We start from the raw sequence: 22,407 nt of genomic DNA, 5'->3' as shown, positions 1-22,407 counted from the left end.
TTTGAAGTGGAAACTGAGACTTTAAAAACAACTCTGAGGGTATTTCTTAATGTTTGTAGTAGAAAATAATTGGAATCAATTGTTTAAAAAATAATGTTGGAAATAGGGCACAGATAGATTTTTTTCCAAGTTTGAAAAAGCTAATCAATCTGCATTTTAGAGCCTGCTTTATGGCCTGCCCCCTTTTTTTAAAAAGAGAAAGAAAGCATGTCTGTTTTGATGTGCTAATCTATAGTTAATAGGACAATGCCTGGTAAATAATGTGCTTTCTCTTCTATCGCTTCTGAGGAAAACGCTCAATTTAATGGTGAATAAAATCTTATATTAGGAGTTGTCATGAGGTATGGCTGTTGATCTTACAGATATCAAATTACAGTCTATCCATGCTGTGTTTACGAAGATTTTACTGAGAGAACAACAGGAGCTGTCCTGATTATTGTCTGCAGGGTTATTGCAAAATCGTCATAACTGCCCCTTTAGTGGGGAGATTAAACCTTCGGTTATACACCATCAAGCATATAATATTTTAAATTTATTTTAAAAGGCATTTTCTTCATGCCTGAGAGATCTCCAAGGAAATAATTTATAGTTAGTGTATATCAAATGTTTTTGGTTTAAATGCACATAGGCTGCAAGCAATGGATAAGAGTGAAGATCAGTGCAATCTGTACCCATCATCTTATTCAATTTGGACTATTGGCTTGCAGAAACCAATCTAAAACTAATAATACTCTCTTTATAAATAAAAATCCAGGACTTCATTAATTTTCAATAAATGCAGCATTGTAATTGCATCCACTGGTGGTGTAGGTCTGTCAGCATTTCCATAATGGACCGTTCACTTTGCACTATGTATTCAATTCAGCTTAAAACGTGAAGTGTGTGCAAGACCTTGGCCAGAAAAGGCTTTTCTTTTGTAGATTTGGCCAAAGTGACTTATTTATGAGTAACCCTTAGAGGCAATTTCATTCTGTGGACATGTGTGTCTTGTTTTTGGTGACAGGTTTAGGAAATAAGAGGATGAATTCACTCTGAACAGACTCCAGCATACATGAACCTGCGACTTGCTTCTAGGTGGCTTAGTGAAATCCTTCCTCTGGCGGAGAGAGTTCTTGAGGATAACAAACATGTTTTTGTCTTTCTATCCACACAGTCTTTTCTCCATGTTTGGCACAGAATAGCACTTAATGTTGAATAGGTGAAATTGAAATCTGTGGTTGTTTTATCTACAGTGTTTTATTTATAAACAGCACCACCATGTACAGGCTGAGAGTAGTGACAGGCAGAATCCTGATGGCAGAGCAGTCTCAGACCCTCAGTCTCAATTCCAGTGTGCTAAAAGGCTTCCAACTGCAGAAGGCTGCACATTTGCCTGTAGAGTAATTTCAGGTTTATTGTACCTTGTCTATATGTTAAAGATAACAATTCTTTTTCCCTTATTAAATCTCTTTCTGCTCTGAATTCCTTCTGACAGGATTTAGGAGACAGTATTTTGTTTGCTTTTAAAGAGAATCTGTACATATAGTATCATGTTTTAAAGAGAATCTGTACATGTAGTGTCATGTTGTTGCAAGAATCTAAGTGACCAGTCAATTCTGAATTCATGTTTATGTTTAGAAATTGAAACAAAAGTGTTCACTTTCTTAAAAACGTCAGACAGTAGGGATCTGGAGGTTTAGCATTGTGCTATCTTTACATCTCACACCTTCTGACAGAAGACATTCCTGCGTGGACAAGTCTGAGCTGATATTTACAACCTAAAGACCCAGCCACAGGAGGGCTCCTAGTAAGACTAAAAGAGAGATCAAGGCAGTTTGTGTACCATTTGCTGGCATGTTGGAATAAATGAAGAGGAGCTCAGAAACGAGCCATTCTTTTTTTTTTTTTTTTTTTTTTTTTTTTGGTTCTGTTTTTCGGAGCTGGGGACCGAACCCAGGGCCCTGCGCTTCCTAGGCAAGCGCTCTACCACTGAGCCAAATCCCCAACCGAAACGAGCCATTCTTAAGCACGCCTTAGATACAGTTTTAAAAAGCATGTTGCTTTTAAGTTTTTGACTCTTGACATTAGCCAGTCTAAAGTGCAGTGTAGGTAGCTGTGCCCTGGTCTTTATGGGTATCTCCTAATATAAGAAGAAAAGCTTAAAGAAATGATTTTAAAGATGCAGTTCTTTTCCTAGGGGTGTTGATGTGTAATTTAAAAGGGTTCTTTTATTTAGAGACAAACAGGGTAAAATTCAGGCTTCAGAATACTCTCTCTCTCTCTCTCTCTCTCTCTCTTCCTTCCTCTTTATTTCTCTCTCTCTCTCTCTCTCTCTCTCTCAAAATATTGAACAAAAAGTAAAAGTCTTTTGTAGAAAAATAGGAATGAAAGTAGTCTGGTACTGTCTTAGGACCTACCTAGAAAATTAAATTCTAGGATGCTGGTGAACTGAGGAATTAATAGTATTTGTTCAGATAAGAGCAAATAAAAAAGGAAATATTTGAACCCAGTAGATAAGAATTGCACAGCATTCTTTTAGCACTAATGGTGGTTTTCATCTTAGTCAAGATTAAAGTTTTCTTTCTTTTTTTCTTTTTTTAATTAATAAAACTTTTTAGCTTGGCAGTGGTTGTGCACACCTTTAATCCTAGCACTCAGGAGGCAGAGGCAGGCGGATCTCTGAATGTGAGGCCAGCTTGGTCTACAGAGTGAGTTCTAGGACAGCTAGAGCTACAAAGAGAAAACCCTGTTTTGAAAAACAAACCAAACCAAAACACTCTCCCCCCTTTTGCCTATTATTTTTAAGGAAAATAAGGTGTTACAGGCTATAATTACTTTCTTGTTAAATATGAATATGATGGGGTTGGGGATTTGGCTCAGTGGTAGAGCGCTTGCCTAACAAGCGCAAGGCCCTGGGTTCGGTCCTCAGCTCCAGGGGGGGAAAATATATATATATATATATATATATATATATATATATATGTGTGTGTGTGTGTGTGTGTGTGTGTGTGTGTGTGTATGTATATATATATATAAATGAATGTGAGATGTGAGGTTTACTGTTTGGTCCATTTAGAGCTAGCTATCTTGTTGGGAGATTATTTATGTCTGTCTTTATTCTTAAATTCTCGGGGTTGGGGATTTAGCTCAGTGGTAGAGCGCTTGCCTAGGAAGCGCAAGGCCCTGCGTTCGGTCCCCAGCTCCGAAAAAAAAGAACCAAAAAAAAAAAAAAATTCTTGAACAGCTTTTGGAGTCACAGGCCTGCCTTTGCATTCTGTTGTTTGCAGTCCTGAGCACTTACACTAAGGACACATCCTTTTCTTCCAGTTACACTACCACTGACTCACAGGGCTGCAGTGCATGTTCAGCCTGTCACTCAGGAACTAAGATTAGATCCAAATCTTTCTGGAAAGTTTGAGATGTCACATAAATAAAGAAAAATAATAAAAATCTTAGTGTTTTGTACATGTTTGTGGATGTTTTATAGCTGTGCTATCTTATTTATCTGGGTTTTATCTTCCACTATGTCCCAGGCTGGCCTAGAACTTGTGCCAGTCTTCCTGCCTCAGCTTCCCAGAGTGCTAGAGTAGAATTCTACCGTGCCCAGTCATGCAGAGAGTAAGGCAGAGAGTTGGCCTTATTGGTATATTCTTGGAGCTTGTGCATGCCTGTCTTCAGTAAGTTTTGTGATGAAGCATTTTAAACAGGTGGTAGAGCAGAGTGGTCAGCCTGTAGGTGCCTGTCATTCATTTAGTGTCAGTAGTTGGTTTATCTGAATGGCTTCATTTGAATATTGCATCCATCTATTCCCAGTGTTTGCAATGAGTCTAAGACTAGCATTGGTAGCACAGGCCTGATATCACAGTATTAGAATTCCACTGTCCCAAGTTTAAGGGCATCCTGGGATAGTGGGTCCTGTTAGCTCTGCCTGCTCTGCCTTTGTGGCATTCTCCTAGCCTTCTTTTACATGACATGGAAGCTGCAAGGCCACATTATGGTGTTCAGAGGAACTTAAGAGAGGCAGCTAGATTTAGAAGCAATGACTGCTATCTCTTGCTAGAGCAAAGAATGATTCCTATTTGCTGGGTCTTACAAGAAAGATTCATTACTCTGTGTTGCTTATGGGCTTGAATAAAATAGTGCTTATGGATGGGGCACAGTCAATAATGTGCACAGAGGTCTTGTTTATAACCATAAATTATATGCAATGGTGTAGAAATAGCTTGCTTAGAGCTGGAAAGGGATTGCTCAGTGGTTAGAACACAGCCTACTCTTGTAGAGGACCTGAGTTGGGATTCCAGCCATCCACACCAGGAAGCTGCAGACTGCCTGTAACTCTAGTTTCAGGATATCCAATGCCCTTGGTCTCCTTGTGCACCCACATTCATGTGCACAACCACCATACATATAATTAAAAAACACCTTATTTCCTTTAAAACTTGTAAGTGGATTTGGGTAGTGAAGAAATCTAGTATTAAATCACACAAAGCCAACTTAAATGAAAATATAGTATTGTATTTGTGCATGTGTTTAATATTGCAAAGAGTAGCTTAAGGTTTGACAAATTCAAAAACCACTTGAGCATATGAGTTTGAGAAAGAAATTGTAAAACAAATGTTTGATACTTGTTACTTTTTAAAAGAAAAGTGAATAAAAAATTTGGGGAAACTAGTTTCTGTTACAGTTTATGGTCACAGTATTTAGTGGGAAATATAAAAATATGAATAGTGAAAATCTTAAGTCTTTCTAAAAATTCCTCTTTACTAATAGGAAAAGGGGAAACAGTGTATATGCTTGTATCACATGCACACATCCAAACACACGTGTAACTGTAGAGAGCATATGTTTGACTGTTGTTGTTGAGGGAAGAATCTGCCTCACAAACAACCTCCCTTTTTTTTTTTTTTTTTTTTTTTTTTGAAGACAGGGTCTTACCTGGTATCCCAAGGTGGAGTGTGATTTCTATGGAACCCAGGCTGCTCCCAGAGTCCCAGTTATCCTCCTGCCTTAGCTTCTCAAGAACTAAGACTTAAAGTATAAGCTACCCCAATCAGTATCTCTGAATATTTCTAACAATTCCTGTGAATAACTGAAAGTGTTTTCCTACAACCTTCATAAGTATGAATATGAATTTATTTTATTTTGTCTGAAATACTGGTCTGCATATTTGCAGAAATACAATGATGGCTTCATTCTTCAGTGCTTGATAAATTGGGAAGCCAATTTTTCAGAGTTCTTATTTAATAGACTGTATTTTTGGTACTATTTTGTATAGAACCTTCTTTTGTTTTTTTCTTATTTCCTCTTTTTCTCCCTTTTCCTTCATCCCTTTGAGTGAAGCAGAGAAGAGCCGCAAAATTGACATATTACCTGCTTTTGCCATTAGAGTCAGGCAGTTACTACCCCAAGGGATGATGGGGAGGAAGAGTGGGTACAGTGCGCACACATACATCCCTTACTCTGTCTCTAGCTTTTTCCTTTCCTTTTTTGGTGGTGGTTGTTTTTACCATTATCAAACACCATCTATCCCATTCTCTAGTTTGGGGATTATGTTTGAGGATTTCTGTATGTAGTGTTTTAGAGAAAATGGTTTTTATTTTATGTTGTGAGCGCCTACATACGTGTATGCTCATCACCTGTGTGCCTGGTGCCTCTGAAGGCCGGGTACCTCTGGAACTGGAGTTACCAGGTGGTTGTTGGTCACTTGACCTAGGTAATGTGACATGAACCAGGTCCTCTGGAAGAACAGTAAGTCTCTCAACTGCGGAGCCACCTGGTCCAGCTCCTCTACCCTGAATGAGTTTACATTTTTATTCTGACTATAAGGTAAATATATGATTAGTTATTATAGAAAGGTCATAATAAAATAGTAAAGGTAAATTTACTTATATCTGAAACTAATTTTTTTTCCTGGTATTTTAAAAACATTACTTTCAGCTTAGTGGTTATGTGTATTTGTACTGTGGAGTTCAGATTAGAAATTATTTTACTTTTCCCTTTTTCTTTAATGATTTCTAATTTATAGTTTGAAATTAGTACTTTTAAGTGTCCCTAAGCCTTTGTGTTATACTTTTGAAAGTAAGAAAATTAGTTTCTGGGGTGTTTTAGGGGAATTTTCTCTCAGAGTTTACAGTAATATTAAAAACAAACAAACAAACAAACAAACCAGTGAAATGGCTCAGCAGGTATGAGAACTTGCTGATCTTGCAGAGGACAAGTTCTGTTCCTAACCACTCATGTTGGGTTCCAGTAGCTTATAACTCCATCTGCACATATGCATATAGACATACAAGTGCATGCACACACAGAAGTAACTTTTTATAGTCTCATTTATAACTTTTTGGGATACTGTGTTTGATGATATTTCCAGCATCTAAGTTTTTTGGTTCACAGCTCCTGGGGACTTGCTTAAGTCCAGGGACTGTCTGGGAAGCCAAGGATTTGTTAGCTGGCATTTTTCTTTTTTTCTTAACTTTATCAGAAAACCACAGCTTACACCTTGAAGTTGTTGTTTTGTTTTTTTGTTTTTTGTTTTTTCGTTTATTCTTTAAAAATAAGAACAAACAAACAAAAAGAACAATGCACTGTTGATAACGCTCACACAGGTTTCTGTGTAAGGATTGCAGTGCATGGCACACAGCTGGGTCCCCACAGTCCGGAGCTCTGCTTCTGCCTCTAAGGCCCAGCAGCCCAGATTCTATCATTCCTTGAGTCCTGTGGGGTGTTAGTGTCTGTCAAGTGCAGGGAAACGCAGCTGTACAGATTGATAGACTTATAGTTTATTTTTTAATAATTCACATTAACTCATAAGCAAATAGTGAGTTTTTTCCAGTTGTTTTTATTTTTATTGACTTTTGAGTTAAAGATAATTTTGAGGATTTTAAATACTTTGTAGATTAAGAACTAGTATTGGCATTATTTTTCTCTTTTAAACTCTGATAGGAGCTTTGACCTGTGGGAGTATGTGAAAGTCTCTGTAAACTCGAGAAAATGAATTTTCTGTCATAGGAACAGCAGCCTAGATCACCACTCCAAAGTGGCCATAATGATCACTGCTTCCTGAGAGACTGTGAAAGTGTGGGAACCTAAATTAATGCAGCAAAGGCTGCGGGTTAGGGAGATTTAAGCAGAGCTGGTACAGATATTCAGACTGAGAGATGATTCTCTACTTCTGTGATATGTTCCCCCCTTTAACTCATAACAGGAGCATGTATCAGTCAGAGGAAGTCAGAGAGATGAACAGGACATAAAGATTACATGTAAATTGGCAACTTGGGGATTTCTTTCAAAGACCTCTTTGCTTTTATGTAATTTTAGAGTATCCCCCTCTTTTACTTCACATCTGATTGTGTTCGTAGAGCAAAGTATTAATTATGAATGAAGAAACAGGCATTTAGGATAATTGACAAGTCTCAGGTCACACGTCCATGTGGTGGCGGTGGAGAGAGCATGCATGGGAACATATTCCTTGCAGCTTCACTGTGTGTGTCCCTTGTGCTGGAGCCACTATGAAAAGTTAAATGTAAGAACTCTAGTGGATTGCTAGTTGGATCTGCCTTTGTTAAACTAATTTTGAAAAATTATTGGCTATTTTTTAGATTATTTTTAATGTTTTCTGATGACTCATGAAATCATGAAACACTAGGAAAATGTGTTAGGTTGCAGCTAATTCTGATGAGGTAAGCTCTTAGGTATGACGCTCTTATAAAAAGGAATATGTCTCCATTTTGTCTTGTTTTTTGGGGGTAAATTTTAATTATTTAAGTGAAGTCACTAAGGATTTTGCAGTGACCATTCAGGAAAAGAGGTAACAGTGCCTCCAATTTCATATAAATATATTTAAATTCTGAATGAGGAGCATTCCTTTCCCCACTAGTGTGCAGACAAAATTATTCTTTCTCTCAAGAATGTTCCTATTTTGTCATGTATCTTGACAGCTTCCTTAGACTTAGAGGACAGTGAAGAAAGTAGTTTCTTAACTGTAGAGAAATCTCTGCCTGTACCATTCCTGAACCGAAGTTTTATTTTCTTAATTCTAGAGGTGGCTCAGGTACTCCTCACACCAGTGGAACTTTAAGGCAGAGGGACTGTAAATTTTAGAAGGCTGCCGGGTTTGAGTGTTGCTCTCTGACGTAGCCCAGAGCTCTGTTGCCAAGCAGTGGTGACTGTCTAGTGAACTGGATTGAGAGTAGGCGTTCTTCGGTGCTTATAGGACAGTTCTGAAGTGCTGACAATGAGCTAAGTAGCTTCTGTTGACCTCTGTACATTTCAGAAGCTCTAGGTTTCGCTGTTTGTTAGAGACAACTTTTGTCTATAGATCATAACCCACATATTGTGGTAATGTAAAACCCTTTCTTTTTAAGCACCTCATGGTGTCTTCTGCTTTTTTGTTTGTTTATCAGTTAGGAAAAGAGAAAGAAATAATGGGAGACTTCCTCCAAGAAGACAGTTTAGTGCTAGTATTTTCTGCTAGTTGTCTTGCTATTTAAGTACAGTGGGAAGACTCTGCACTTCTCATCAGAGGTTTCATTTCATCGTCTTAACGGTGGAGATGCGAGCCTGCTCCTGCCTGGAACAAGGGATTCAGTGCTTACTTGCTCTTTACAAAGTGGTTCCCGGAACAGGAAGGCTTAGTATTTCTTCATGCTCTTCTGTATCCTTTAAATAATTGGTTACCGAAATTTTCATCTGCACAGGACTGTGCAGGTGAACCTTGATTATATACCACCCTTCTTACTCATCAATCTGTTCTTTCTGAGGCATTTCAGAGTCAGTCATTGGCATGCTTCATCTTTTAACATACACACACACACACACACACACACACACACACACACATTCACTCACTCACTCACTCACTCACTCACTCACTCACTCACTCACTCACTCACACCTTTTAGCTTTAGCTTGCTCTTTCAGACTTACACTTCTATGAAAATAAAATTTCCCGTAGGGTCTGTCCTGATCTTAATACTTTAAGGTTAGGGCTAGTTATAGACATACTTTGTTTGCTGTTGCCTTTTTAAAACTAAAGGTGTTTCACAGAGACATGTAAACATGGCCAGCAAGGTTCAAAAGAAGCTTTTTATTTTTTTAAAGCATGCTATTTAGCTAGGTTATAGTCCTTATCTCTATGAAAACTATTGCGTGAAGCTATTTGGTATGAAGTAGGCTTCTTGAATAAAATGTTGAAGTTTAGAATTGAAGGCTGGTAACCTTGGTGTGGCACAAGCCATTCAGCCCAGCTACTGGGGCTGAGGTAGGAGGATGGCAGGTTCAAGGTCAGCCTGGGCAATTTAGTAAGACTGTGTTTCAAAATAAAAAAAAAATAAAAAGAGGGCTGGGAATGTAAGTCAGTGGTAGAGCCTATGCCTAGCATATAAAACCCTTGGTTCAGTCTGTAAAGCCAGGAATAGGGTTAAAACCCTTGGTTCAGTCTGTAAAGCCAGGAATAGGGTTAAAACCCTTGGTTCAGTCTGTAAAGCCAGGAATAGGGTTGATAGTTGTACTGAATATAGTTTTCATCAAATACAGTGAAGACAAACAGGAGTAAGTGGGTTTGAGAGGCTTGCTCTAACTATAGCTAGGCTTTGTTTTCCGTTGGAAGAAACAGTATTTTAGGTAATTATCTTTTGGTTGCTATATTTTAGTAAGACTAAAGCACCTAACATTTATATGTTCAAGAAATAAAGTTGACAGAGATGTGTTAATATTTGGGGTGCAAATACTCTGCTCATCTTCTCCAATCTTTAACATTAGTTATTAAGACAATTTGTATTGAGGCTAGAAAGACAGCTAAGTGCTTTAGAGTACTTGTTGCTCTTGCAGACTCAATCCCCAGAACCCACATGGAGGCTTACAGCTCTCTGTAGCTATAGTTCCAGGGAATCCAGTTCCCTCTTGTGACTTCTGAGAGTACCAGTCATGCATGTGGTGCACAGACTTATATGAAGGCAAAATGTCCATATTTTAAAAAATGCCTTTGATCCTAGCACTCAGAAGAGAGAGGCAGGTGTTAAACAGAGAAACCCTGCTCTAAGTGGGAAAAAAGAAAGACAACTTGACTTTTTGTGGTTAGAGACATGGCTCAGCATTAAAAGCTCCTAGTGTTCTTACATAGGATTTGGGTTCAGCTCCCAAAATACATATGCTAGTTTATAACTGCTTGTAACTCTAGTCCCAGTGGATCTGATACACCATTTTGTCCTCCTTGGGCACTGCATACATTGTAGGCAGATTCTTCTACATTTAAGCAAATTGCATATATGCTGCATAGGCATGTGATGTTTTAAAGGGATCATTGGTCTTGTGTATTAGAGGGTTGTGGAGATCACATTTTGCTAATTTCTAGTCCCGAACATTTTATCCAGAATGTAAAGGGATTTCTTCAAGGTATGTGGCTAACCTCCCTTCAAAAAGTATTTCTGCATTACTGCACTTTAAATCCTCTTCCACTTTCTTTTTCTGCTTTAGAAAATAACTCAAAATATAGCAACTCTAGTCTCAGATTAGATTTTCTAGTTTGTCCACATTTTTGTTCTAGAGAGAATTATTAATGAAGGTTAAAGCTGAGTATTCATTTGGAAATACTGATTGCTGACATTACCTTGGTTGAACTTTCTGTTCTCTGAGGGCACACGAGATTTCTTTTTTTAAGTGTCTTTTTGTAGATTACCAATGTAAGACATGCTGAATGCTAACTTTAATTGGACCTAATCAGAAGCGTTAGCTAGTGGATGGATAGACCTTGAGGTTTTACCCAGTCTCAGTCTGAATCACAGAGGCTGTTAGTATTCCATAGATTAATGAGCATCTGTGATCTCTTGGTACTGTATCACATCTTCTTGTTTATTACTCATATTGACCCTGTCTCCAAAGCCTCTGGATGGTGAAATTCAGCTGTTCCGTTATCTCTCAGTAAGTCACACTGTCCAGTTGAATGACTAAGTTAAGTGGGACCTGATCTTAGTGCTTAATAATCTTTTCTGAAAATTATGCTTTTCTGAAATTATGAGCTTGTGAACAGGTATTTTTCCAGTTTAAACTTGGAAGAAGCTAAAGGTAATACGTGTGAGTGGAGTTGGAGGGCTGGTATTCATTCACTCTCTGCTTTGACTTTAAAACTGTGGTTCGTCTGGGGCCTGGTCCTGGTGTATATAGTCCATTCAGGAAGGCTTTTTGCCATCTTGTCCATATAAAAATGTAACCAACGGATAATTTATTTAAGAAATAGAATAATAGGGTCTAAGAAGGTGGTTGCTTTACATACCAGCAGGAAAGACCTGAATTCTGATCCCCAGTGCCACATAAAGAAATGGGTGCATACCTATAGCTCCAGTTCTGGGGAGTCAGAGACAGGAAGACCCCTGGAGCTTGCTAGCCAGCTAGTCTAGCTGAATTGGTGAGACCCCCCCTTGACCCCCATCTCAAAAGTAAGGTAGAAAGTGATCGCAGACTCCAGTGTTCATCTCTGGCTTTCACATGTGCCTGTGCACTCTGTCACAAAGATACACACAAAAGAAATACCATAGTAGACAGTTTATTATTTTTTTTTAAATACATAAAAGTTTTGGGGAGAGTTTATACAGAGTTCTTGAACTTTAGAAAATGAGTTTGGGCTGGAGAGATGGCTCAGTGGTTAAGAGCACTGGTTGCTCTTCAGAGGACCTTGAGATCAATTTCCAGCAACCACACGGTGGCTCACAACCATCTGTAATGGGATCTGATGCCCTCTTCTGGTGTGTCTGAAGACAGCTACAATGTACTTATATATAATAAATAAATCTTAAAAAAAAAAAAGAAAAAAGAAATTGAGAGTTTGTGTGAGAATAAGAAGCTGGGTGTCTGCTTTGAGGATACAGGAGACTGGCTCTCTCCAGTGTTTCTTTCCTGTTTTCTTTCTGTGCTACCTTGTATAAGAGAAAAATGTTGAGTGACATTATTGCTGGAGTTTTTGGTTTTTTTCAGAATAAATAGCAACACACGTGAAATTCCCTGGGATCATAAGACCGAGTGGATACTTTTTATTAATTATGCTCCTACTGCTGTAGTGGAGCTAAGGAGTCCATTGGCGTCAACGCCACAGTTTGTAGCAGAGTCATTTTTATTATTTGGGTGATTACCTACATGGCACAGGATACATTTTAGTCTGACAGGATGCTTTTCTTTAAATTACTTGGTGAGCTTATTGTTTTTGTTATCTTTTTAGAGGATAGTTTAGTGCTCTAGAATTATTTGCAACATCCATCAGAGCAAAGAGTCCTTAGGAAACTTGACCTCCAAAGAAGTTTCATCTCAGCAGAGGCAAGCGCTTCAGCTCAGGAAGAGGGCAGTTGGTTCCGGTAGGCTGAAGCGCCGTGGAGGGACAGCTTGGACACATGCTACTCTCTGCTCCAGCAAGGCCACATTGCGTCACATCTTAGGGTTGTTTAAATGGATTCCCCCAATCCCTTTTCCCCTTATTTTCTTTGAGACAGGATCTCATGTAACCCAGCAGGCTGCCTTTGAACTCAATATGCAGCCTAGAAAGATTCCTGATCCCCCTGCTTCCTATTCCCTAGTTTTGGGGTCACAGTCATGAGCTACCACGACTGGCTGGCAGCTGTTTTCATACACCGCGGAACAGATTTCAGAGACTAGTTGAAATGCTTTTGGCATTACTGCTTCCTCAATTTTTTTCTGTTTGTGACTGGATTTCTTACCTTGTTCACATCAGTTGATGACACTGGTTTTGGGCTTAGATTCTCTGATAAGGATGAAGCCCCTGATGCCTTCTTATGCTCATAGCTCCCCTGTACAGTCTGTTTATTCACCCAGAAGGTATATATCTGATGTGTCTTCTCAGTGTGAGTTCCTGGCTCCCTCTAAATAGCAGCCCCCTTCATGCTTCCTTAATTTTGACATTGCATTAGACTAGGCCATCTCCTACCTTAAGCTAATTGTCAAGTTGTGAGTGTTCAGTTTCAGAATGAGTTTCAATTTCTGTGTGAATGTATGGGAAAACGATGCCACTGCTGGACCCTGTAAACTTTGAGTGGTGTAAACTGCTGAATGCAGCCAACAGGACTCTGATCCATGCACTCACTTTGTGTTTGGTGTTTTCTCATCAGGGAGAAAGTAGACAATGACTATAGTGCTCTTCAAGAGAGGCTGAGGACCTTGCCTGACAAGTTGTCTTACGACATCATGGTATGCCCACTGTGTCCCTTTTAGAGTCACATGTTGTTGTAGACAGTCTAATTGGTGAAATAATAGGATTTCCCCTTGCTGTGTGTTCATAAACTGTCAGCTGGTACACTGTCAGAGGTGTCTCCATAGTGAGGAAGGTTTGCTTTCTTAGGCCTTGAAACAAAACCAATACAATGATTTGTATATAATTATTATAGTTTAGTGACATATTAGCAGAAATGTGACGTTTGGTATGCAAATGTATTTTTATATATAACTAATTATGATAGGAATATGGTACTTAGTTATTTCCTGTTAGTCAAAGCAAGAACAAGCCATAATGTCTGGTAAGTCATAGACTTAAACCCCAGAACATTGATTTTTATATGAGGGGTGCTGATGGTTTGCTTCTGAATGACCTTCATTGTGATACACAGTCTGCCCTGAGCTCTTGGCTGCAGCCTCCACTGCATCAGTGTGCTTCAGGAGAATTTGTTCTGCTGTGCTAGATTAAATGTGGATAGTTCCTACCTTCAAAACATAGGTTTCCGTACTAAGACAGTAGTTCCTCACTGCTTTGGCTTCATTTAGACTTAAATGAACTTAAGGACTTAAGGATTAATCAAATGTGTAAACATTCATAGACATTGCTACTTTCTTCTAAGAGCTATCTTGGAAATATGCTGTGGCTTTATTTTCCTGTTTTAACATGAATTTATTAGCCTAATACAATTTTCTATAGATTTTCCTGGTAAAATTTTAATACAATGTTAAATTTCTGGGAAATCGACATTTTATTTTTCCCAGTGCATAGGTAAGAACTCAGTAATGTAGGGTTTCTCATGCTAAATATTTTTAAAATGTATGTTTAAAATTTTTGCTTTTCTTTTTCTTTTTTAACCAATAGGTACCATTTGGCCCTCTTGCCTTCATGCCAGGAAAACTTGTCCATACTAATGAAGTCACTGTTTTACTTGGGGACAACTGGTTTGCAAAGTGCTCAGCGAAGCAGGCCGTGGGTTTAGTTGAGCATCGGAAAGAACGTAGGTACCTTTGTGAGGATGTTTTGTTCTCTGTTATGTGTGTTCACAGTCTCCAGGGCTGGGGATGCTCACCCAAGCAACTGTCAGGACTTGCTAGTCTAGGCTGTTTGCTGCTCTGGATTATCTGTAATCTATGGATAAGCAATGTTTGAGAATGGAGGTTGGAAATACTTTGCACTTGCCATGATTCCAAAGGTATGAACTGTGAGCCAAGGCATTTTATACTCGTGTTCTGTGAGTCTTGTTGCTTCATATACCTCTGCTTTTAATATTTTGGGACCCAGAAGTAATTTATTTTCTTTGTCATGAAATCAGAGAAATTCCTCTTTATAAAAGTTTGGACATTTTAAATCTGGTTTTGGTTTGTAGGAAATCTCACTTTCATTGTATTAAAGAGACCACATGTGGAAAGATGCCCCTTGTAGGTAACTTGAGGTCTTGCCGCATCTTAGAAGGCCATTTTGTTTTTGTTTACCCAATTTCTTATCCTATATATATACCTGGATGCTTTGAGCTCTGGCATGGTTGCGTTATGGTAGTAAGCTTCTTTAATTTCTAGTCTGATAGTATTTTTATAATGATGTGTGTAAATTTGATATATCATCCTTATTTGCTTTCAACCTTCTAGTAAATGTATATTTGAAAATAATTTGAGGGTTCTCCTGTATAAATGAGGTCATTATATGAAATACAGCTGACTTTTCTAAAGCTGAAATAATTTCAGTTATCCAGGAGTGGGTACTAGTTGGAAAACTCATGTATTCTGTGAAATTCTGGAAACTATTGTTGGAGACTAATTGCAAATCAAGTCCAGGTTTGTAATTGGGATAGCTATTTATCTAAATTGTCAGGGCACATATCTAACTACATAGAGTCTAATAGGATAAGAAGCCTCAGAGGCTTTCACCCACAGTGTTAGGGTAATTTATAATCGCTGAAGAGAATGTCTAGGTGTATTGTTAAAGTTGACACTTAATAAAAGGTGCATATGATCCAGTCCCCGTGGCTGATCCAGATCCCTCTCACTGGGAGTCCTCCATCTTTACTAGGCTCCTAGCATGAGTGCTGGTTGCAATTTTTCTAGTTGAGGTGTGGCTCTAGGATAATGTGGGTTTTCTTTTTTTTCTTTCTTTTTTTTTTTTTTTGCAGTTTTGCATATGGATCTAATAGATCTTAACACTTCAGTATGTCATTCTTTTCTTCCTTATTTAATGTGAATGTTCATCTTTTTTCTTCACTGAATCCCTTTGTGGGTCTTCTTTGGCCTTTCCATTATGTGGTATCATTATTCTAAAGCTCTGAGTCATGGTTAAAACAAGGAATGCTTGAACACAGCTATCTTATGAGTGAGTTGATGACCAAACAGGCTAGGTGACATGTGTTCTGTACAGAAGGAGGCTTGGTGGTGTGGGTGGCCTGCTCAGTATGAGATTTCATCATACCTCTCAACCTGCATGCAATTTAACATGATTTTTTTTTCTGGAGTTTTCCATTTCATATAAGATGGTGGGTAACTGAGGCTGATGTGGGACTGTAGGTAGGTGGGACTGCTGCCCTATGTTTTTCTTAAAGCAAAAGAAATAACAACTTATACATGCAGTCAGGTGCTGCATTATTGACCAGGTAATGGCAAGGTGGGAAGAGGTCTTTGCATACAGAAGCTACAGCTTGTCCTCTGATCACACTGCTTGAGGGATTGAGGTATGGCAGGTCTTGAGTTTCTGCTGCCTCCACTCCCCAGAAGGCAGTCATAGTGAGGAACAGAGTGGACTTGACAGTCAAGGCTCAGGGACCGGAGCTGTGGGAAGAGGGCAAGCTCAGCATCCTCCCTTGTGTTAACTTTTTGCCATTTAATAAGAACGTATCTTTTCATACTTCTTTTAAAATTCTGTTTGGTATACTATTCTGTGATCTTTGACATGTATATTGATCTGCTTAACCATCACCACTCTGAGTGTGCATAGGTATGAGGTCAGTATGCAGGATCAAACCTCGTGTTGTCTTGTGCTTACCTATGTGTGGGCGCTCTCTCCATCAGCTTCTGAGACCTGGCCATCACTGATCGTTCTCCAGTACTATTACTTTGCATTTTCCTAGAATGGTTTGCAGGTGGATCTTGGTTTCTTTGGAGAATGGCTGTTCCTCTAGCTCTAATGCTTTATCTGTATTGTTGCTGGTATCAGAGCTCATTTCATGCTGTTGCTGAGCAGCCTCCGAGAGCCAAGCATAGATTTCTTCTTAGTGCTTTGGAAGCACACTTGCACTAAGGGGGAATGGAGCTGTTGGAGAATACCACACAGACTTTAACTTTCCCACACCTCTTGTGCTGGGTCTCATAGTGAACATGTGTTAAGGCTATCAAAGATGAGCAGACTTTTCCAGACTATTTTTGTGGGACAGTAGGGAACAGCAGAACCAATGTCCGCACAACTTTTTCCCCTCCATCTTCACCTCTCTACTGGCAATGGTAAGAGCTCTAGGGCTTTTGTATCCTTTGAGTTCGTTACTCTAGAGATGGAAAGGAATTTGATTGCATCTTCTTAATGACTGGTGATATTGAGTATAGATGGACTACTTTTAGCCACTTTTAAAAATTAGGGTTGTAATTTTTAAAAATTTTTATTTTATTAAAAAACCTTAGATTGATTTTTATGTGATTTTTATGTATGTACACCACATACAGGCTGTGACCACAGAGGCCAGAAGAGGGCATGACTCTCCTGAAAAATGGTGTTTTGAGCCACCATGTGGGTGCTGGTAGTTGAATCTGGTTCCTCTAGAAGAACAGCAAGTGCTTGTAACCACTGAGTCATCTCTCCAGCACCCTCAAGGGTTGTGCTTTTCAGGAACTTGAGAAGGTTCTGGGAGTTTGTTATCCATGTTGAGGCTGTCTCTTCCTTTGAATATATGGTTTGCTTATGTTGCTGTAGCTTGCCTTTTTACTCTTTGTTGACTGTGTTTCCAGAACAGGTTTACATTGTGAAGTCCTTTGGTGTCCTTCTTGTTAGGGTGGTTGTCATCGTATTTAAGAGTTCTTCACCTACCTTCAGTATCTATGATTTTGCTCATGTTTTAAGTTAATTTTCCTTTAGGTATGTGGTGTAAGTCAAGGTTCATTTTTCTTATGAGTGAGTGTACAATTATTTTAACATTGCACTTGAAAATAGCATCCTGTCTCCACAATTGACTTTCCACTTTGACAAAATGAATTGACAACTTGAAACCACAAGAAGTGTTCTATCAGGGTGGTTAGAATTTAAAAAACAAAAACCAAAAAACAAAAACTTGTGTGTGTGTGTGTGTGTGTGTGTGTGTGTGTGATTTAGAATCTTTGTATACTACTGGTGAGAATGTAAATTGGTGGTATGTATTAGAAAATTAGAATTTTAAAAAAATCGTAAGCACTAGATTACTATGGGACCTAACAGAAATAGTATTACATATAAATGAAATAAAAATGTACATTCACAGAAAAGCTTGTGCAGACCCTAGTGGTAGTCTGAAGTGGAGACAACTCAAGTATCAACTAAGAAATAGATAAAATGGATTGTCTCCATGCAGTGGACTGTAATTTGACAATGGAGAGAGACGTGTCTTGAAAGTATTATTCCAAGGGGAAGAACCAGTTACACAGGCCCTACTTCTTACTATGTCATGTTTAGTATGACACATTTAGAAAATAGAAAATGAGTTAGTATCTGTTTAGGGCTAGGAAGGTGTAGGAAGAATGGACAGTGTAACTGTTGAGGACTGTGAATGCGAACTATCCATGTGATGAGTCCTGCGTAGCCCCAGGCACATAGAAAACATTTAAGTGGGTAAATTGTATGGCATGTAAACGGTATCTTCACTAAAATTATTAAACAATGGAAGAATTGGTTACTGGCTTTCTTTGTATAGTTCATTCATGTAAACCACTGCTTTGTTTTTTTTATATGTGTCCATCTGTGTCTCAATTACTGTAGCTTTGTCATGTGTCTTAAGATTAGGCACTGTGAGTCAGTGTGTGCTTTATTGGGCTTAGGAACCCAGCTCTAGTTTGTTCTTTCTGAAACTCAGTGATTTCAGTTCCTTTGTTCTTCCATCTACATTTTAGGAACAGCTTATTTCTGTCTACAACAAATCCTCATATTTGACTGGCGTTTTCCTAAGCCTATGTATCAGTGTAGGACGAATTGACATCTTAACTATACTAAGTCTTCCAAGAATGTACACCGTACTTAGTACTTAGGCCATCCTTGACTTTCTAAAGACGGTGCAGTTCGTATTGTACCATGTAACCATGTAAACCCTTGTCAGTTTTATGAACTTCTTTGAATAAATGCCCTAAGAGTTTGGCTGTAGACACTTGTGTCTTTGTAAAGGGTGACATATTTTAACTTAGTTTCTATATTCATGCCTTCTGTTTTTTTTCTTGCCTTACTGCATTGGCTTTCTGTATGGGATTGAGCAGAATTGCTGAGAATGGACATCTTTTTTTTTTTTTTTTTTTAAACCTTCTGATGGTTTGCCTTCTTGCCTCCGAGACCCCCTCCTCCATCTCCTCCCAACCTTCATCCACTCTTCCTTCATTTCTTTTCAGAAAAAGGCAGGCTTCCCAGGGATATCAGCCAAACCTGTCATATCAGGTTAAAGTGTGAATGGGCACTTCCCCTTGTATTAAGGCTGGACAAGGCAACCCAGTATGAAGAAAGGGTCCCAAAAGCAGGCAAAAGAGCTGGAGACAGCCTGTCTTTCACTGTTAGGAGTCCCACAAGAAGTTGGTCTTGCCATTTTTCTGCCAAGGTAGTTATTTGGTCTTTTCTACAAGATGCATTGATTGTAGGCTTTTTTCTTTTTAAGTTCCTCTTTTAAGTCAGTACTTTCAGTTATATTAAGGAAGTTCATTTCTAATATGTGAAATTGTTTTTTTTTAAATAATAGATCTCGAATGCATTCTTTTTGCTATGTTGGTATTGTGTTACTTCTGTTAGTGTACTATATTATGTTGATTGATTTTCTTTTTCTGAATGATCTATATTTGACCATGATGTATTGTTGTATATTACTGAATGTTTTGCTAATGATAGGTTGATTCGTAGCGTGATTTGGGAAGTGTTCTGTCTGTGTTTTTGTAAGACACAGCATAGAATTGGTGCTGTGAAGTATATGGTGGCATCTACCAATAAAATCACTTGAAGGCGGAGGGGAGTTGACTACAAACTCAAATTCTTTACTAGGTATTGTACTACTTAGACTGTTGTTTTCCTCAGGGAGAGTGATGTTTTCTCACTTTAAAAGATTTGCTTGGTTTCACCAAAGTTTTTAAATTTATCTAGTAAAATTGTTTATAGCTTTAAGTACTCATTTCTTTTAAATGAATTTGGGGTGAGAGTCTACTTTTTTTTTTTTTTAAAGATTTATTTATTTAGTGTATGTGACTGTGTACACTGTAGCTATCTTCAGACACAGCAGAAGAGGGCATCAGATACCATAACAGATGGTTGTGAGCCACCATGTGGTTGCTGGGAATTGAACTCAGGACCTCTGGAAGAGCAGTCAGTACTCTTTACCGCCGAGCCATCTCTCCAGCCCGACAGTCCTACTTTTAACCTTGCTTTTGCTGACGTGTTTCTTCTTGTTCTTTTGTGTAGCTAGGCAGGTATTAGTTTTATGCTTCTCATTCCCCAGGAGCTTGCTGATGTATCAGTAGACGCTGTCACAGGTAGGCGTTGAGTGTCACTGATACCCACTTGGCAGAAGCTAACAGTTGTCGACTGTCAGAAGTCCCCCAAGCGTCAGTACTGGGGAGGCTGAGGGGTATATCGATCTTGGTGATCTCAGGACTTAGCCTTTGGCTTTCTTAATATCTCCTCTTTTGTGTATTAAAGCGTATTCTGCTTGTTCTTCTGGGTTTACTGTGTGGTTCCTTTGGGGTGCTTCTGGGTTTACTGTGTGGTTCCTTTGGGGTGCTCCTCCCGTGCTGTTGTTGGTGTTGTAGTGATGGATGCACTGTTTGACAGTTGTGTTTTCACTCTCAGTTAGGTGAAGTGTCCTAAATCTTGGGACCTGCTTACTAATTATTTACAATAGGAGGACAGGCTGTAACCTTTGGGCCACATCTGGTCGACCCCAGCTTTTATATATAAATGTAAGCTTATTAATAAAAGAAAAATTGTGAGAGAGGAGGAAAACAGTAATATGAAATGAAGACAAGTCTGACCCTCAAAATCTAAAGGAAGTACATGCTGGCCTTTGACAGGAGAAGTTTGCTAATCCCAGAAATGGAAATGTTTAATTTTAAATGCTGGGAGGGTTTCTTTCTGAGGCTGATTCCTAGTTTTATTGTGGTTATGGAATGTATGTATGATGGGAAGTTTTAGAGTACAGTAAGCTTGGTGCTATGACTAGGATATGCTCAGTCTTCCTGAGTGCTTTGCCCTGGAGAAGAATATGTTTGCTGTTGTGGTGCAAACATGCTGTACAAATGCAGTCGTGTGTTGTGGTTGATGGTGTTCGGTACTGCAGCTGTTCACTGGTTCTGTTCACTGTGCAGAGAAGAATGAACTCTGCACGTAGAATTGTGGCTGTGGCCATTTCTTCCTTCAGTTCTGTCAGTTTTTGTTTCATGTGTTGTGAAGCGTATTTTCAGGTACTGCAGATAGTCGATGCTTCTGTGCTTTTCTGAATGATGCCTTCATGATCCTATACCCTTTTCCTTTCTTCCTGATTCTTTCTACATAGGTTTCTTGCTTAATGTTTGCTGGGTGTGTGTTTTCTCCTTCTAACATCTGTGCTAATTAAAGCGTAATAAAGTGCATTCTTGTACCCAGCATAGTGCTTTCCTTTTCAGTCTGGCAGTTTCTTCAGTTGTATATGGACTGTTTACATTTAATGTAATTATTAATATTTGGATTTAGGCTTAGGATTTATTTTTCTCTCTACTTGTTTTTTAGTTTCTTGTTCTCTTTTGGATTATTCAGTAGTTGATTTTGTTTGTGTGTTCTCTCTGTTGTCAATATAAACTTTTTCTTTTTTTACGATTTATGATCTTTAGTTACATGTAGGTGCATGTGTCTGCATGTGGGCATGCACACATGAGGGCAGGTGTGGTCAGATGCATTAGATTGTCCAGAGGGAGGTCCTGGGTGCTAGGAACTAAACCCAGGTCCTCTGGCAGAGCAGCAAGTGCTCTTAACCTTTGCCCAGCTCTGCAGCCTGCCAACAGGGCAGTCTTTCTTTTTTCCTTCCTTCCTTTTGTTTTCTTGGCATGGTACTAGTTTAGGTGTTATGGATAGCTTTACGTTAAGGTTTTGCTTTAAATCTGTGCTTGAGATGTGCTGAATTCTCTTTTGAGATTTGAAGTGGTTTCTACGTGATCTTTGAATTGATCTTCATCTTTGACCTTTCATTTCCAAAATTTTTTTCCTGTTTTTTGAATGTTCTTTTGTTATAACATTCTGCCATCTTGTTCTTGCTTCATGGTAACTTTTGTCTTTTTTTGAGGCAGGGTCTATGCTACCCCTGGCTGTCCTGGAACTCAACTCATTCATGTGTAGACCAGGCTGTCCTTGAATTCAGAGAGATCTGTCTGCTTCTGCCTCCTAAGTAGTGGGACAAAAGGCGTGCACTACTATGCCTGGCGGTTTTTTCCTAAAATGTATTGGGAGTACTCTTGATTTTTTTTTCTTGGTTATTTCTTTTCACTGTTTTCCTTTATCATCTTTTCTTTTCCCTTTTACTGTCAGTAATATTGAAGACTGTTTGCTAACCGGTTTTGGTTTTTGGCTAACCATTCACAATTGGAGTTAAACACTGTGAAGAGGTCTTGGGCTGGAGATATTGCTCAGTTTATAAAAGGACTTGAGTTCAGATCCCCAGAACCTCCATAAAAAGCTGGGGGTTGTGGTACACTCCTATACTCGAGAAGGGCTGGGTGGAGACAGATGGATCACTAGCGCTCATTGATAACCAGCTTAGCTGAATCGTAGGCATTTCAGGCTTGGTAAGAGACCCTGACTAAGAAAACTGAAGGTGGAGAGCAGTGGAGGAAGGACACCTATCACAGACTGTGGGCACCCACGCACACACTTCCACACCACACCCACTGACAAATACACACAGGTTAACACAAGCCTCACCCTACCTGTGCTCCCACCCACTCTGACCCCACTGTGCCAAAAACAGTCCTGTGAGTGAGCCAGATTTTTGATTGATTGACTTTTCTCTAGAACAGTCT

General features: G+C 39.0%; 1 protein-coding gene across 10 annotated transcripts in view; it reads left to right on the top strand.

Moving 5' to 3' along the window:
• Nucleotides 1–22,407, top strand: part of Uri1 (URI1, prefoldin-like chaperone) — a 70,647-nt gene that overhangs the window by 34,584 nt on the left and 13,656 nt on the right. For 7 of the 10 annotated variants that reach the window (NM_001428669.1, NM_001428670.1, NM_001428666.1 and 4 more), the window contains 2 exon segments: nucleotides 13,089–13,167; nucleotides 14,054–14,189. In NM_001428669.1, the coding sequence (NP_001415598.1) occupies nucleotides 13,165–13,167; nucleotides 14,054–14,189 (139 nt within the window). In that variant the 5' untranslated portion in view covers nucleotides 13,089–13,164. 10 annotated transcript variants of the gene reach the window in all.

This window comes from Rattus norvegicus, chromosome 1 (assembly GCF_021556685.1).
Source record: "Rattus norvegicus strain SHRSP/BbbUtx chromosome 1, alternate assembly SHRSP_T2T, whole genome shotgun sequence".
In the NCBI taxonomy this organism is placed as follows: domain Eukaryota; kingdom Metazoa; phylum Chordata; class Mammalia; order Rodentia; family Muridae; genus Rattus; species Rattus norvegicus.
This window is presented reverse-complemented; position numbering and strand designations above follow the sequence as displayed.